At 40.1% G+C, this 13,838-nt stretch overlaps 1 protein-coding gene across 1 annotated transcript; it reads left to right on the forward strand.

The window, feature by feature from the left end:
- Positions 1 to 3,613: 3,613 nt before the first annotated feature.
- On the forward strand, positions 3,614 to 13,597 carry LOC116187043 (ABC transporter C family member 5). The gene is made up of 11 exons (XM_031515622.1): positions 3,614 to 6,241; positions 6,661 to 6,981; positions 7,058 to 7,144; positions 8,207 to 8,896; positions 9,158 to 9,322; positions 9,560 to 9,854; positions 10,224 to 10,438; positions 11,310 to 11,615; positions 12,312 to 12,375; positions 12,480 to 12,719; positions 12,847 to 13,597. Exons 1-11 carry the CDS (start codon positions 4,178 to 4,180, stop codon positions 12,957 to 12,959), a joined length of 4,560 nt encoding a protein of 1,519 aa, XP_031371482.1. The 5' UTR covers positions 3,614 to 4,177; the 3' UTR covers positions 12,960 to 13,597.
- The last annotated feature ends 241 nt before the right edge of the window (positions 13,598 to 13,838 follow it).

Here is a 13,838-nt window from a genome sequence, read left to right on the forward strand (position 1 = left end):
CACCTAGTTTTTTTGCTACCCGCACACGAATCAAATGGTGGTAGTTAGCATGTCCATGCACTGCGTACAGCGGCAATATATTGATGGACGGTGAAAATGCAATTGACAACAAATGGTATGGATTTGAAAATGTCAATATTGGTTGAAGATTTGACTAATTTTGATTTTTGAGGAAACTGATTGCAACAAGCACGGATAAGTTAGGTAGGGATCCTCGATTCGTTGTCGTTCTATAGCCGGTTTTGTGCAAAGTTTTCACTGATCTAATCTAACATTGTAAAAGTGGGGGAGGGGGTGATGAGTGTAATGTTCCATGGGGATGAGACCTTAAGTCCATCTCCTCGCTGCATAATCCATATATATATATATATATATATATATATATAAAATTTTCGGTTATAAGGAAAGTTCAATAAAGAAAAACGAAAAACTATATAAAGGATTACATAAATTCTCACTTTCGAGATTCGATTTTGAAACCTCTTAATTTTTTCATGTGTTGCACTTCTTCGCGTAGAATATTTATTTGTTTATAGACCGGTACATATCATAGGACCAAATCTTATATCATCGTAGACCCGCATATTAACTGCGACAAACGAGTATTATCTAACTTCTGGGCTTATGAAATTTGAATACCTTTTGGTGGAATGTTGTATACTTCTTAGGCTTGGCTCGAGAGTGATATATATTACTGCCTGAATATTATTAACATAAAATTATTTAAAAAAAATTGTCAATTTCAAAATAATTCAGTAGACGTGTTGGAGAGATAATGTTTCTTCTGAAATTAAAATAGATATTTGATTGATTTTTTTATAATTACATATTTGATTAATTAATACTTTGAAAGACAAAATAATAACCTATTATTCTGCGGAAGAAGATCACATTAGTAACAGAGAATTTAACCCAAATTATGATCGGACAATTCTCGCAAAACGCTACTTCTACTAAAAGAACAATGAAATTATGCCCATAAAATCTCCTGTCGCAGTTGCAAGCAAACTCTTAATGACGAATAAATCCACATAGGGACATAGCTTATCACACTTACTCTTTGCTTGGATTTCGAGGGAAAGGAATGGGAGCGAATGAAATTTTTGAATAACTCCTATACAAATTCCCCCTTTCTCTACTTCGATCATTTCCCTCCATTTTCCTCGATTAAACAATGGATTAAGAAAGAAACCAGTGATTTAACTCCACTAATTGCAAAAATTTCAATTAGAAAACATGATCTCTAGTTTATCATCTTCATTAATATTATTATTATTTGAGGACTTCTCTAATTATGCGCTTAAAGCATAAGAAAACTGAAACACTTACCAGTAATATATGTATCAATTTGAAAATCAATAAATACTTGTCCCTAATGAACGCAGTTGCAATTTAAAAAATATATCTTATTCATCATTAAATATTATCCTATTCTAGCTCTAAAGGCATAATTAGAAAATCTCATTTTATAATTCGAGCACGGCACTGTATAACATGTTTTGGATTTGGAACATTTATGGTACGTTTGGATTCAGAGTTAAATTAATTTTGATTTTAATTATGAAAAAAGATAAATAAATTGGGATTATTAATTTGACTTGGGAAACGTGTATTTTGTTGTGTAGTGTGTTGAGTTAAAGTTAAAGTTAAAATTTTTGACTTGAAAAATATATATTTTTATTGTGTAGCGTGTTGAGTTAAAGTTAAAGTTAAAATCAAAATGATTTTAACTTACAAAACAAACAGATTTTTATGCTCATTAATTGTGAGACAGTATATCATTGCATAACAAAAGGCGGCTCCATCATTTTTTTTTTAATTGATGATAATGGACTGTTAGATCACATAACTTGACCCTTTCGACTATAAATATGCCACTAACTATTATAATTTGCATTGAAGATATGGTTGAATACACTTGCATACATATAATATATATATATTACTTCTAAAGCAGAAGAAGGATCCAAGTGCAATTCCAAAAGCAGGAATACAGCTGGTGCGACTTGCGAGTACACAAAAGATGGACCCAAGCTAGCATGTGGTGCTATATATTCTATTATATATGCGCCTCTCCTAAAAATTAAAGTAAATCCGACTCTTATGCGTGTCACGACTCACGACACTAAAGTTTGAGAAGTCACCATCATATTCATATCATCGAGATAATTCCATTCCGATCGAATGGCATACTGAACAAAGAATCTCCTCGTCCTCAACTCAAATTGATGAAGCCTCACGCTCGATCGATCTTAAGTTTGTTGGGCAAATACATTGTACGTGTAGAACAAATGGTTTGCCCTTCTGGGATATAATTCGGTTGTTTTAAGGTTAAGGAAAGGTAAAGCAAAGGAAGAGGGTGTGCTGATCTGAAGGCATGATGCTGCCAACAAAGCCACCCGACCAAAAGCTAACCATTATGACCTCGGGATTCATAATATGCTGATTCGATCCCCACTTTCCCACCCAACATATAGGTCTATCAAAATTCCTTTCTAGACTCAAGCCTCCAAAATTTTGACCAAAAAAGGGAAAAAAAATAAAAATAAAACAACCCTCCAATTTTGAAATGTTTATTTCATTGTAATTATACTTCTCATTCTTAATGTTAATTGTTATATGAAAATGCTAATAAGGAATCTTATTTTCCTCGTGCCTACAAATTCCACAAAAACTAAACACATGGTTCCACAAGGTAACAGGTACGTTCGAGTATAAATGCCCAAGCATATTAAACACATGGCTCCAGCCTTTCCATGTACGCTCGAGAACATGTGTAGGTGGTGTTTCCAGTCAACAATTAACCTGATCGAGTGATGGATTATCCATATCCTGTTCCTCAGAGTCTGTGTCGGCCATCAAGTTGGTTTCAGAAGAATTTCTAGTGACACGATGGTCTTTATGTATTTTCTTTTTTCTTTAGAAGTGTGAAATAATGTTACGACTACGAAAAACTGTCGTGACATTAATATGGTCAGATACTTGAAAGTAAAACAAAAAATATCCTCTTTCAATATTATTTTATGGAAAAAGAGAAAAACTTGTGATTTCGAATAAGTTCATGTGCGAGTATATAGATATCTAGCGTTTTCAGTTGACAGCCTTGTGAATTATGCATGATAAAGTATAATGATTAATTAACCAAAATTCGATATCTGGTGCATTAACCTATAGTTCCAGTCGACAAAGCGACTCATCTGTATTTCTATTAATATCTTTCATCTTGGATAATGTAGTAGATTTGTCGACAGAAAATCTTAAGACCTCATCCAAAATCTCTGTAATGGGAGAGATGGAGGATCGATCGATATTTTCGACATGATCTGCATATATAGGTGCGTGGAACAAAGATATTCCTGTGCGCCAATGCCTTGTTCCGATGCTCGTTCCATCCAGGAATCGTCATCCTCCCTCGCATCTGGGCACAGCAATATTCCTCTTACCGGTAACCGGGAAAAAAAAATATTCCTCTTTCCATCTGGAACATAATATCTTGATTTTACGGACAGTATAAATTGATCCATCCATGGCTTCCTTCCCCCATTAAATTAACTGGAAAAAATAATAGTAATAAAAGACAAAAAAAAAAAAGAGAGAGAAAAGCAAGAGTCTCTTCAGTGTGTGAGACATTCGATTGTGTTAATAATAAAATTTGGAGGTTTCTGTCCCACGCTTTGCTTCGGCGATCGATCACATTCACCGTGTCCTTCCTGGTCCTCCGGCCTCCACCTCCTGCTGCTTCCTCTCCCTCCTCCTCCTCCCTGCTCTGCTGCAGCTGCAAACAAATTTCCAGGCGACGCCCAGATCAGCTTCTTGGACTCTCTCACACGGGTCCCCTCAAAATCCCATCTTCCCTTCCCCTCGTCGGCGTCTCCATCGTCTCTGAGCAGTAGGAGACGAAACAAGAGAAGAAAACAATATAAAGGGGAGAGAGAGTCCAAACCAAAACTAAATCCTCTCTCTCTCTCTCTCTCTCTCTCTGTCTTGTTCGCGTTTCGTGTCGATAGAAATCTGCTCTGCGGGCTTGTTCTCATGTGCAATGTGTCTGCGGATTCAGACCCCAGGCGTGCACTTGTTGGGTCGTCTCTGAAATGCCCTTTCCGGGCCATCTCCGTCTCGCCCTTTCCTTGCATAACTCGCCACCACCGACTCACTGCATTCAATTCTCTCTTCCGTCATGGGTTCCCCTTCCTTCCTCCTCAATAAAACCACAATCATCCATGGCCTTCCCCTATTGGAGCTCTCCTCCATCTGCATTAACTCCACCCTCTGCCTCGTCTTCCTCTTCATCGTCTCCGCCCGCCAGATTTCCGTCTGCGTCGGCCGCGTCGGGCTCGCCCGCAAGGACGACACCGTCTCAGGCTCGGACCCAATTGCCCCGAGCTGCGTTGAGCCCGGTGAGGTTAAAGTAGGTAACCAGTTCAAACTCTCAGTCTGTAGCTGCCTCTATGTTCTGTTTGTGCAAGTTCTGGTGCTGGGTTTCGATGCCACCGGTCTGATCAGGGAGGCTGCTAGTGGGAGCTCTGTGGTGGATTGGTCTGTTCTTTGCTTCTCTTCTGCCCAGTGTTTGGCTTGGGTCATACTTAGTTTGACAGCTCTTCACTGTAAATTGAAGGTCTTTGAGAAATTCCCCCTCTTGCTGAGGCTATGGTGGTTCATGTCATTCGTTATTTGCTTGTGCACTCTCTATGTTGATGGGAGGGCACTCTATCTTCGTGGTTTAGGGTACTTGTGCTCCCATGCGGTGGCCAATTTTGCCTCCGCGCCTGCCCTTGGTTTCCTATGCTTCATGGCCGTCAAAGGCGACACTGGCATTCAAATATGCTGGAATACTGATCTTCAAGAGCCTCTGCTTCTTGAAGAGGATGCTGGGTGCCTTAAGGTCACCCCTTACCACGGTGCTGGATTATTCAGCTTGGCCACTCTTTCTTGGCTTAACACACTACTCTCGATTGGGGCCAAGAGGCCGCTTGAGCTTAGGGACATCCCACTGCTCGCCCCAAAGGACCGTGCCAAGACCAATTACAAGATCTTGAGGTCAAATTGGGAGAAATTGAAGGCAGAGAACCCTTCGGAGCAGCCTTCTCTTGCTTGGGCGATCCTCAAGTCCTTCTGGAGGGAGGCTGCATGTAATGCCGTCTTTGCGGGATTGAACACTCTCGTCTCATATGTTGGCCCCTTCATGATAAGCTACTTTGTAGATTATTTAGGTGGGAAGGAGACATTCCCACACGAGGGGTATGTTTTAGCAGGGACTTTCTTTGGGGCAAAGCTTGTGGAGACACTGACAACCCGTCAATGGTACCTTGGAGTTGATATCTTGGGTATGCATGTGAGATCGGCTCTAACGGCAATGGTGTACCGGAAGGGCCTTAGGCTCTCAAGCGCTGCTAAGCAGAGCCACACAAGTGGAGAGATAATTAATTACATGGCAGTGGATGTTCAGAGGATTGGGGACTACTCATGGTACCTCCATGACATATGGATGCTCCCCATGCAGATTGTGCTCGCCCTTGCCATACTGTATAAGAATGTTGGGATTGCAGCAGTAGCAACCTTGATTGCGACTATCATTTCTATTATAGTCACTGTGCCAATAGCAAAGATACAAGAGGACTACCAGGACAGGCTCATGGCGGCAAAGGATGATAGGATGAGGAAGACATCAGAGAGCCTAAGGAACATGAGGATCCTCAAGTTGCAGGCATGGGAAGACCGGTACAGGGCAAGGCTTGAGGAGATGAGGGATGTGGAGTTCAAGTGGCTTCGCAAGGCACTCTACTCGCAGGCATTTATCACATTCATCTTCTGGAGCTCTCCCATATTTGTCGCAGCAGTTACTTACGGGACTTCGATACTGCTCTCCAGTCAGCTTACTGCTGGTAGTGTTCTCTCTGCCTTAGCGACATTCAGGATCCTCCAAGAACCACTCAGGAACTTCCCTGACTTGGTGTCAATGATGGCCCAGACAAAGGTCTCTCTTGATCGGATCTCTGCATTCCTTCAGGAGGAAGAGCTGCAGGAAGATGCAACTTTAGTCTTGCCCAGGGGGATCACGGAGGTTGCTGTGGAGATAAAGGATGGTGTATTTGGTTGGGACTCCTCACTGAAACCAACCCTGTCAGGGATTCAGTTGAAAGTGGAGAGAGGGATGCGTGTAGCTGTCTGTGGCATGGTTGGCTCTGGAAAATCGAGTTTCTTGTCTTGCATCCTTGGAGAAATCCCGAAAATGGCCGGTGAGGTATGTCAAATGATTGTATGGATCTTTCAAATATATTCTTTGCTAGAGTTAAGAGTTTTGAGATAAGAAATAGAGAAAAATGATAGGAGGCTGGTTGTTGGTTAACTTGTGTAACTTACATCCTGTCACTGCTTTGTTCCCATGATGAGACAATTACTTTTAATATTCAGACCACAATGTGACTTCTGATGTCATTTTAGACACTGGCTGTTAATCTGAATACAGCTGAAAGATGTTATGTTGTGCTGTCATGAAGCTATAGAAATGAAGTGAAACACATTTGCTATATAGAACAGGAGTATTTACATTTATTCCCTTTCAACTCCATGCCTGAGATGGCCTCTGACTGTCATAGGGTAAATTAGTTATATTGATAAGATTATTATTATTCTGAATCTTCGTACATTGAAAATTTCCAGGTTAGGATATGTGGTTCTGCTGCTTATGTCCCTCAGTCAGCTTGGATACAATCGGGAAACATCGAAGAGAACATTCTCTTTGGTAGTCCGATGGACAAAACGAGATACAAGAGTGTGATCCATGCTTGCTCCCTTAAGAAGGATTTTGAGCTTTTCTCACATGGAGATCAGACCATCATAGGGGATAGAGGTATAAATCTGAGCGGAGGGCAGAAGCAGCGTGTTCAGCTTGCTAGGGCACTTTATCAGGATGCAGATATTTATCTACTCGATGATCCATTTAGTGCTGTTGATGCACATACTGGTTCAGAACTGTTCAAGGTAAGAAGTAGCAAGTCCTTTTAACCATTAGTTGAGACCAAATGGAAGTTTGCTGAGGTGTTTCTTTGGAATGCAGGAGTATATTATGACTGCGCTTGCTATGAAGACTGTGATTTACGTGACCCATCAAGTGGAATTTCTTCCTGCTGCTGATATGATACTGGTAATGAAATAGTTTACTGCACTTACTTTTTTAATATTTGTTTTGAAGTAATACATAGTTAAGAGTTATTTGTAGGGATGTGTTTTGACAAGTGATACCTTTATTTGACTGTGTTTTTTAAAGCAATTAATATGAGAGCTTACGGAAGTGCAATCCCAAGGATGATGTGTTATCTGGGCAGATATTTGGTGATTCCATAGTTCTTCTAGTAATCACCTATACCTATTGATCATCCATGATGCTGCAGTTGACTATATATAAAGATTCTGTGATCCCCGAATCTTGTAATAGTTGATTCATGGTAAATAATAAACCACAACTTCACGTAACAAGCCTAGGGTTTTAGATCAGTTGGTTGTGATCCTGCCAGAGGTTCACATTGTATTTAGCCTGGTTTCACATCTCCATGCCTGTACATTTGCCTCCTATACGTTTAATTTCACCCATGGAACTTTATTTCGTTCCACCCCATATATGGGGGGAGGACAAGTAATGGATAATAAGCCACATCTTCAAAGTTTCATGTTTCCCATTTAATTATTCTAATAGTCTGTTTGGCTCATTGTTCATCATTTAATTGTAGGGGCTGGTCAGAGAAAGATTAAATTAAAGCAGTGTCTGATGAAACTTGATCTACTATGTAACTTAGAATATTCTATTTGTCATTCTTGTCGCTACACACTTTGTCCATTTCTCTTGCTTGATCCTTCTTGTTAAGCATCATCTGAAACTAACTTTTTAGCAATAGAATCAATCGACTTCTATCAATGGGGATCTGAGTTAGATGAGAGAAGATGCATTCACTTGTCATTGTGTAGGGTCTTCCTTTGAGCCAGATGTTTTATTTGAATCATGAAAATTGAAAGCTTTGGAGTATTTAGGTCCTAGAATACCTTTCTGCATGGTTAAGTGTGCAGGATAATACATACTGTGGCTTGAAAAACTTTGTTTCGGCAATTCTGAATTTACAAATTTACTTCAACAAAGAATTTTCATTTTAGTGCTGTGAAGTTTGAGTTGGTCTTTCATCTATTGCTGTATTACTAATCATTCTCGCTGTAGGTTCTCAAGGAAGGCCAAATAATTCAAGCCGGAAAATATGACGATCTTCTGCAGGCAGGAACAGACTTCAACACTCTGGTCTCTGCCCACCACGAGGCGATTGAAGCTATGGATATTCCCAACCATTCATCAGAAGATTCTGATGGGAACTCTTCCCCGGATGGGCCTGTCAGTGCAAAGTGCAACCCGGAAGGACCTGACATTGACAGCCTGGCAAAGGACGTTCATGACAGTGTTGCTTCTTCTGAACAAAAGGCTATCAAAGAAAAGAAAAAAGCAAAGCGCTCGAGAAAGAAGCAGCTTGTCCAGGAAGAGGAAAGAGAGAGAGGGCGTGTCAGCATGAAAGTTTACTTGTCATATATGGCAGCGGCATATAAAGGACTACTGATTCCACTTATAATCATTGCGCAAGCATTATTTCAGTTCCTTCAAATTGGCAGTAACTGGTGGATGGCTTGGGCAAATCCTCAGACAGAAGGGGACAAGCCCAAAGTTAGTCCAATGGTCCTCCTGATTGTTTACATGGCCCTTGCTTTTGGAAGTTCTTGGTTCATATTTGTTAGAGCCGTTTTGGTGGCTACTTTTGGTCTAGCAGCTGCTCAGAAGTTGTTCTTGAAAATGCTCAGAAGTGTGTTTCGCGCTCCCATGTCTTTCTTTGACTCTACACCTGCTGGGAGGATCCTGAACCGGGTAATTTTTTCTTTTCCTTGAAGTAAATCTGTGTTTTCTTGTTGATAAGGAACTGCTCATATAGTTACTGATGGTCCACGGACAGCCAGAGCCCATGGAACCAGGTAACCTTATCAGTGTTTACTGATGGAATGGGGAAGCTGAGAAAGATCATGCTCAAATGTTCTCCCCTACCCGCTTGACCAATCGATAGGATTAACTACTCTGTGTTTTTAGTTTTCCTTTATAAGTTTTTAAATCATTTGTCTCATTATTTTGCAGGTTTCGATTGATCAAAGTGTTGTGGATCTCGATATTCCTTTTAGACTTGGCGGTTTTGCATCAACGACGATACAGCTTCTGGGCATCGTATGTGTTATGGCCAAAGTCACCTGGCAAGTGTTGCTTCTTGTTATCCCAATGGCTATGGCTTGCTTGTGGATGCAGGTGATTTTCATTGGTTTTCTTTCATTTTAATTATTTGTCTAATATAAATTTGCTGAATGAAACAGAGACTGAAATCTGCACAAACTTATTCTTGTAGCTTACTGTCTCTTTATCAGATATAAAATGACTTGAACCAATGAGAAAAGTGCTCGATGATTTTAGTGTACTCTATCTATAGTTCGAGCAGAAGTTTGAGCAGAATGAATAATTTTGGATTGTATTCGTACTTGAATGCAGAAATACTACATGGCTTCATCAAGGGAATTGGTTCGTATAGTTAGCATTCAGAAATCTCCAATTATTCATCTCTTCGGGGAATCTATTGCTGGAGCAGCTACTATAAGAGGATTTGGGCAAGAAAAGAGGTTTATAAAGAGGAATCTCTACCTTCTCGATTGTTTTGCTCGTCCATTCTTTTGTAGTATTGCAGCAATTGAGTGGCTGTGCCTACGCATGGAGTTACTTTCCACGTTCGTCTTTGCATTCTGTATGATTTTACTCGTCAGCTTTCCCCATGGAAGCATTGATCCCAGTAAGTTTTATTATTTTCTATTAAGCTTCTATTATCCCCATTTTGTGTAGATTAAAAATCTTTAGTATTTGGTTGGCTTTATTTCCAAACACCTTCACTGGCTCTTAAAAATTCTTCCATCCTAAATCTGGTCTTTTCTCACTATACATTTTCTTCCATGAAGACGTAAATGGAATTGTGCAACAACTGCACATCGAATGAAACTATAAGACCCTTTCTTTATGCCAAAGGTATAGTTAAAATAATGATGAAAAAGCATCTAATGACAGAAATGCAACTATCCCTTAAAGTAACCGCATGTAGCAGCTGTTAGAATGGGTTTGGCTATATGCAATCCTTGTTTGACTAATTGCTTCTTCTTTATCATAGGCATGGCAGGCCTTGCTGTGACATATGGGCTTAACTTAAATGCTCGCCTTTCAAGGTGGATACTTAGTTTTTGCAAGCTTGAGAATAAGATTATCTCCATTGAAAGAATATATCAATACTGCCATATCCCAAGTGAAGCCCCAGCAGTCATTGAAAAATCTTGCCCTCCATCTTCATGGCCAGAGAGTGGTACGGTTGAACTTATAGATTTAAAGGTATGCACTTGTTCTTTTCAGTTATGCTTGGTTGCATCAAAGACTAATCTTTGCCTTTTTGATGCATTGCATTTGGTTTCATCATGTACATTTATAGCTTGTTTGGATTCAACGGAAATGGAGGGAAAGGGAAGGGATGGGAGAGAAAGTTGTATAGAATATTCAAAAACTCCCATATAACTTTTCGTCTTCTCCCTCCCTTCCTCTCCGTTTCCCTCAATACAAAAGGAGTGTCTTAATTCCATGGTTTGATCATGCACTTTTGAAGGAGGGTGAGATGAATTATTATCTAAATAAAAAGGGATGAGATGCTCCTTTGCTTGACTTCAATAGAAGGATTTTTAATGAGGTTGGTGCTATAGTGAGAAAGTTGATTCAATTTTCCTTAACAAATTATGCAACTCTATCTCTGACCTTTGTGCTTAGAATTTTCGAGCAAGGCGTTCAGTTTCATATGTATAAGGCGTGGAGCACCATTTATGTTGGAATTACTTATCTGGAGCTAAGTTTTTGGTTAATTTTGGTGATACTACTACCTTCAACTTTTGGCCGTCAGTCACTGTTATTGATGATGTACATTAAAGATAAGACTGAGGATCCATAAAAAAAATAAAGATAAGACTGAGGTCTTTCTTATAGGTAGAGAAGAGGTTATGAGTCTGTCTTCTAATTCTATAAGCATAATCATCCTTAGTTTGACATATATGGTTTGGTAAATCAATTAAAGGTAGCATTGACTGATTTTTATGGCCTTCTTACTAATTTATTTAATTGATGAATTTCAGAAAACCAATTCTCTGCTTTAGAACCCATCGCAGTTCTTAGTGTAAATTGAATTTACTGTTGAGAATTCACCTTCCTAATTTTATAGGTTCGTTACAAGGAGAATTTACCAATGGTCCTTCATGGTGTCAACTGTGTATTCCCTGGCGGGAAAAAGATTGGGATTGTTGGTCGTACAGGAAGTGGAAAATCTACATTGATCCAGGCATTGTTTCGATTGATTGAACCAGCGAGTGGGAGAATCATTGTTGACAACATCGATATATCTACAATCGGAATTCACGATCTCCGGGGCCGCTTGAGCATCATTCCCCAGGATCCCACTTTGTTTGAGGGAACTATTCGAGGCAATCTTGATCCACTCGAGGAGCATTCGGATTCTCATATTTGGGAGGTCCGTTCACTGTGCCTTTTGGAGTTTGCTCAATTCATAAGGCAGTTGCCCATAATCTAAACTGCTTAACTAAAAACAAGCAAGAGGAAGTAAACTAGAAAATTCACTTATTGCACATTAGTGTAGGCATCAGAATGTTCTTTTGTGGTGGTGCTCAGAAGAGTGATTGAATGGGAATACGAGGGGAAAGAATAATGGAGTTAAAAGGAAAATCGATTCTAGAGTTGAATATATCCCGACATAGCAGGAAATATATATGAATAAGTAAAATACCTTCAGAATGTTCACTCTATTACCGTGATGATATTCGTCTTTTGAAATAAAAGAATCCTATTCAAATTTCTGCCTTATTATAGGAAGTGAAAGCCACCGAGACATACATAGCAATTGATGTCAGTTTTTGAAAAAAAAAAACCTCTATATATATTGATCCCTGTGACAATCCTTGTGTTGGTTAAGTGGTTAAAGGAGTGGACCGAGGCTTGGGAACAATTATACGCCTCATACTTCGCTCAAGTTGGTGCGCCTTGTTCAACATGGTATGAGGCCACCTACCCGGGGCCTCATGAGAGTGATTCCTATGCATTCACCGTAGAATTTTTTTCTTCATACTAGAGTGGTGATTGAGTTGAGCAAGTTTTACGCATTCTCATTAAAACTTGGACCAATGTATATCTGATTCTTCAATTTGTGCAGGCACTGGATAAGTGTCAGCTTGGGGAGATAGTCCGCGAGAAAGAGCTTAAGCTTGATACACCTGGTGGGTAGCTGGCACAATGTGGATTCACAATTCTCTTTTTCTATTTTGGGAAGCGGCAACATACTGATTGCACTTATTTGTGTATTTGAATTTCGAATTTGTAGTTCTGGAGAATGGAGATAATTGGAGTGTGGGCCAGAGGCAATTAGTCTCACTAGGTCGCGCTCTGCTTAAGCAGGCCAGGATACTCGTACTTGATGAAGCGACTGCATCAGTTGATACGGCTACTGATAATCTGATTCAGAGGATTATCCGCACGGAGTTTAAGGACTGCACTGTTTGCACCATTGCACACCGGATACCCACAGTTATCGATAGCGATCTCGTTCTAGTCCTCAGTGATGGTACGTCCAAATTAACATTCAAGAATCAATATCTTCCATCAACCTTTGGCTTTCATGAATTATACAAGTGCCATTGTTTGTGAGCGGTGATTGCTCATAGATGTTCCTATTTGGACAATTGTTGCAGGTCGAGTGGCAGAGTTTGATACTCCGTCAAGACTATTAGAGGACAGATCGTCAATGTTCCTCAAGTTAGTGACCGAGTATTCTTCAAGGTCAAGTGGCATACCAGATTTTTAATTCCTGATGGTATGTCTGAAGTTACCCGGTCCCACATTCAAGTTCAAAGCTACTGTGTACAGAGGGAATTGCCCTGCTCCAACACAAACCCGTGAATAGGGGAGGAAGAAAAGGGGCCTCCAGGGCGCCACATCGAAGTCAAAGCCTCTTCTTCGAGATAGAAGGGATCAGGAGGTTCTTTTCTTTTTCTTTGATTTCACGTGAGGGCAAGTGCTAATCGGGATCAGTGGGGGAAAGGAATAAGGCCCATGCAAGGAGGTGGGAATCACACGTCCCAACGTGGAATGGGTAAGAAATGGGCGAAAATGAATTTGTCAAAGGAAGTTGTGGAATAAAACTGTGTTGGTGTACATTGATGCATATTGTTCAATTCTTAGCCTAGGAAATTTTGTAGAGGTGGACTAGTCAAATTATTGTCAATTCCTCTCTGCTTCTAGTGCCACGAAAATCATATCCAAGTCGAATTCTTGTCTCCATACTTATCGTCACATCTTCATTCTGGTCAGACAATAATTGAACTTCTTGAGTTTGCCCAAATGAGATGTTGGCTGTCGAGGTTTAGTTCCAAGATGTTCCGTGAAAAGGTCGTTGTCTCAGAGTTGAAAGTAATTTTAACGAGAATGATTGCGAATGTAAAACTGCTGTGGATGCAAATTTGAGGACTTCTGTTATTTCTGTTTGGCCAATTCACAAAGGTAACCACATTAGCAATTTATTAGCCATTCCGATGGCCGATTCAAAAGCCGAGCACATTAGTAATTTAAGTTACTGCAGATCGGGGAGATGAGATGCCAACTCGCTGTGCACCCCGAACTTGATATGATATTGGCAGGAAATCTGTCAAGTCTGCGATCCCTTCAAGTAAAATAAGGGGGCAGC

This window comes from Punica granatum, chromosome 8 (assembly GCF_007655135.1).
Source record: "Punica granatum isolate Tunisia-2019 chromosome 8, ASM765513v2, whole genome shotgun sequence".
Lineage (NCBI taxonomy): Eukaryota > Viridiplantae > Streptophyta > Magnoliopsida > Myrtales > Lythraceae > Punica > Punica granatum.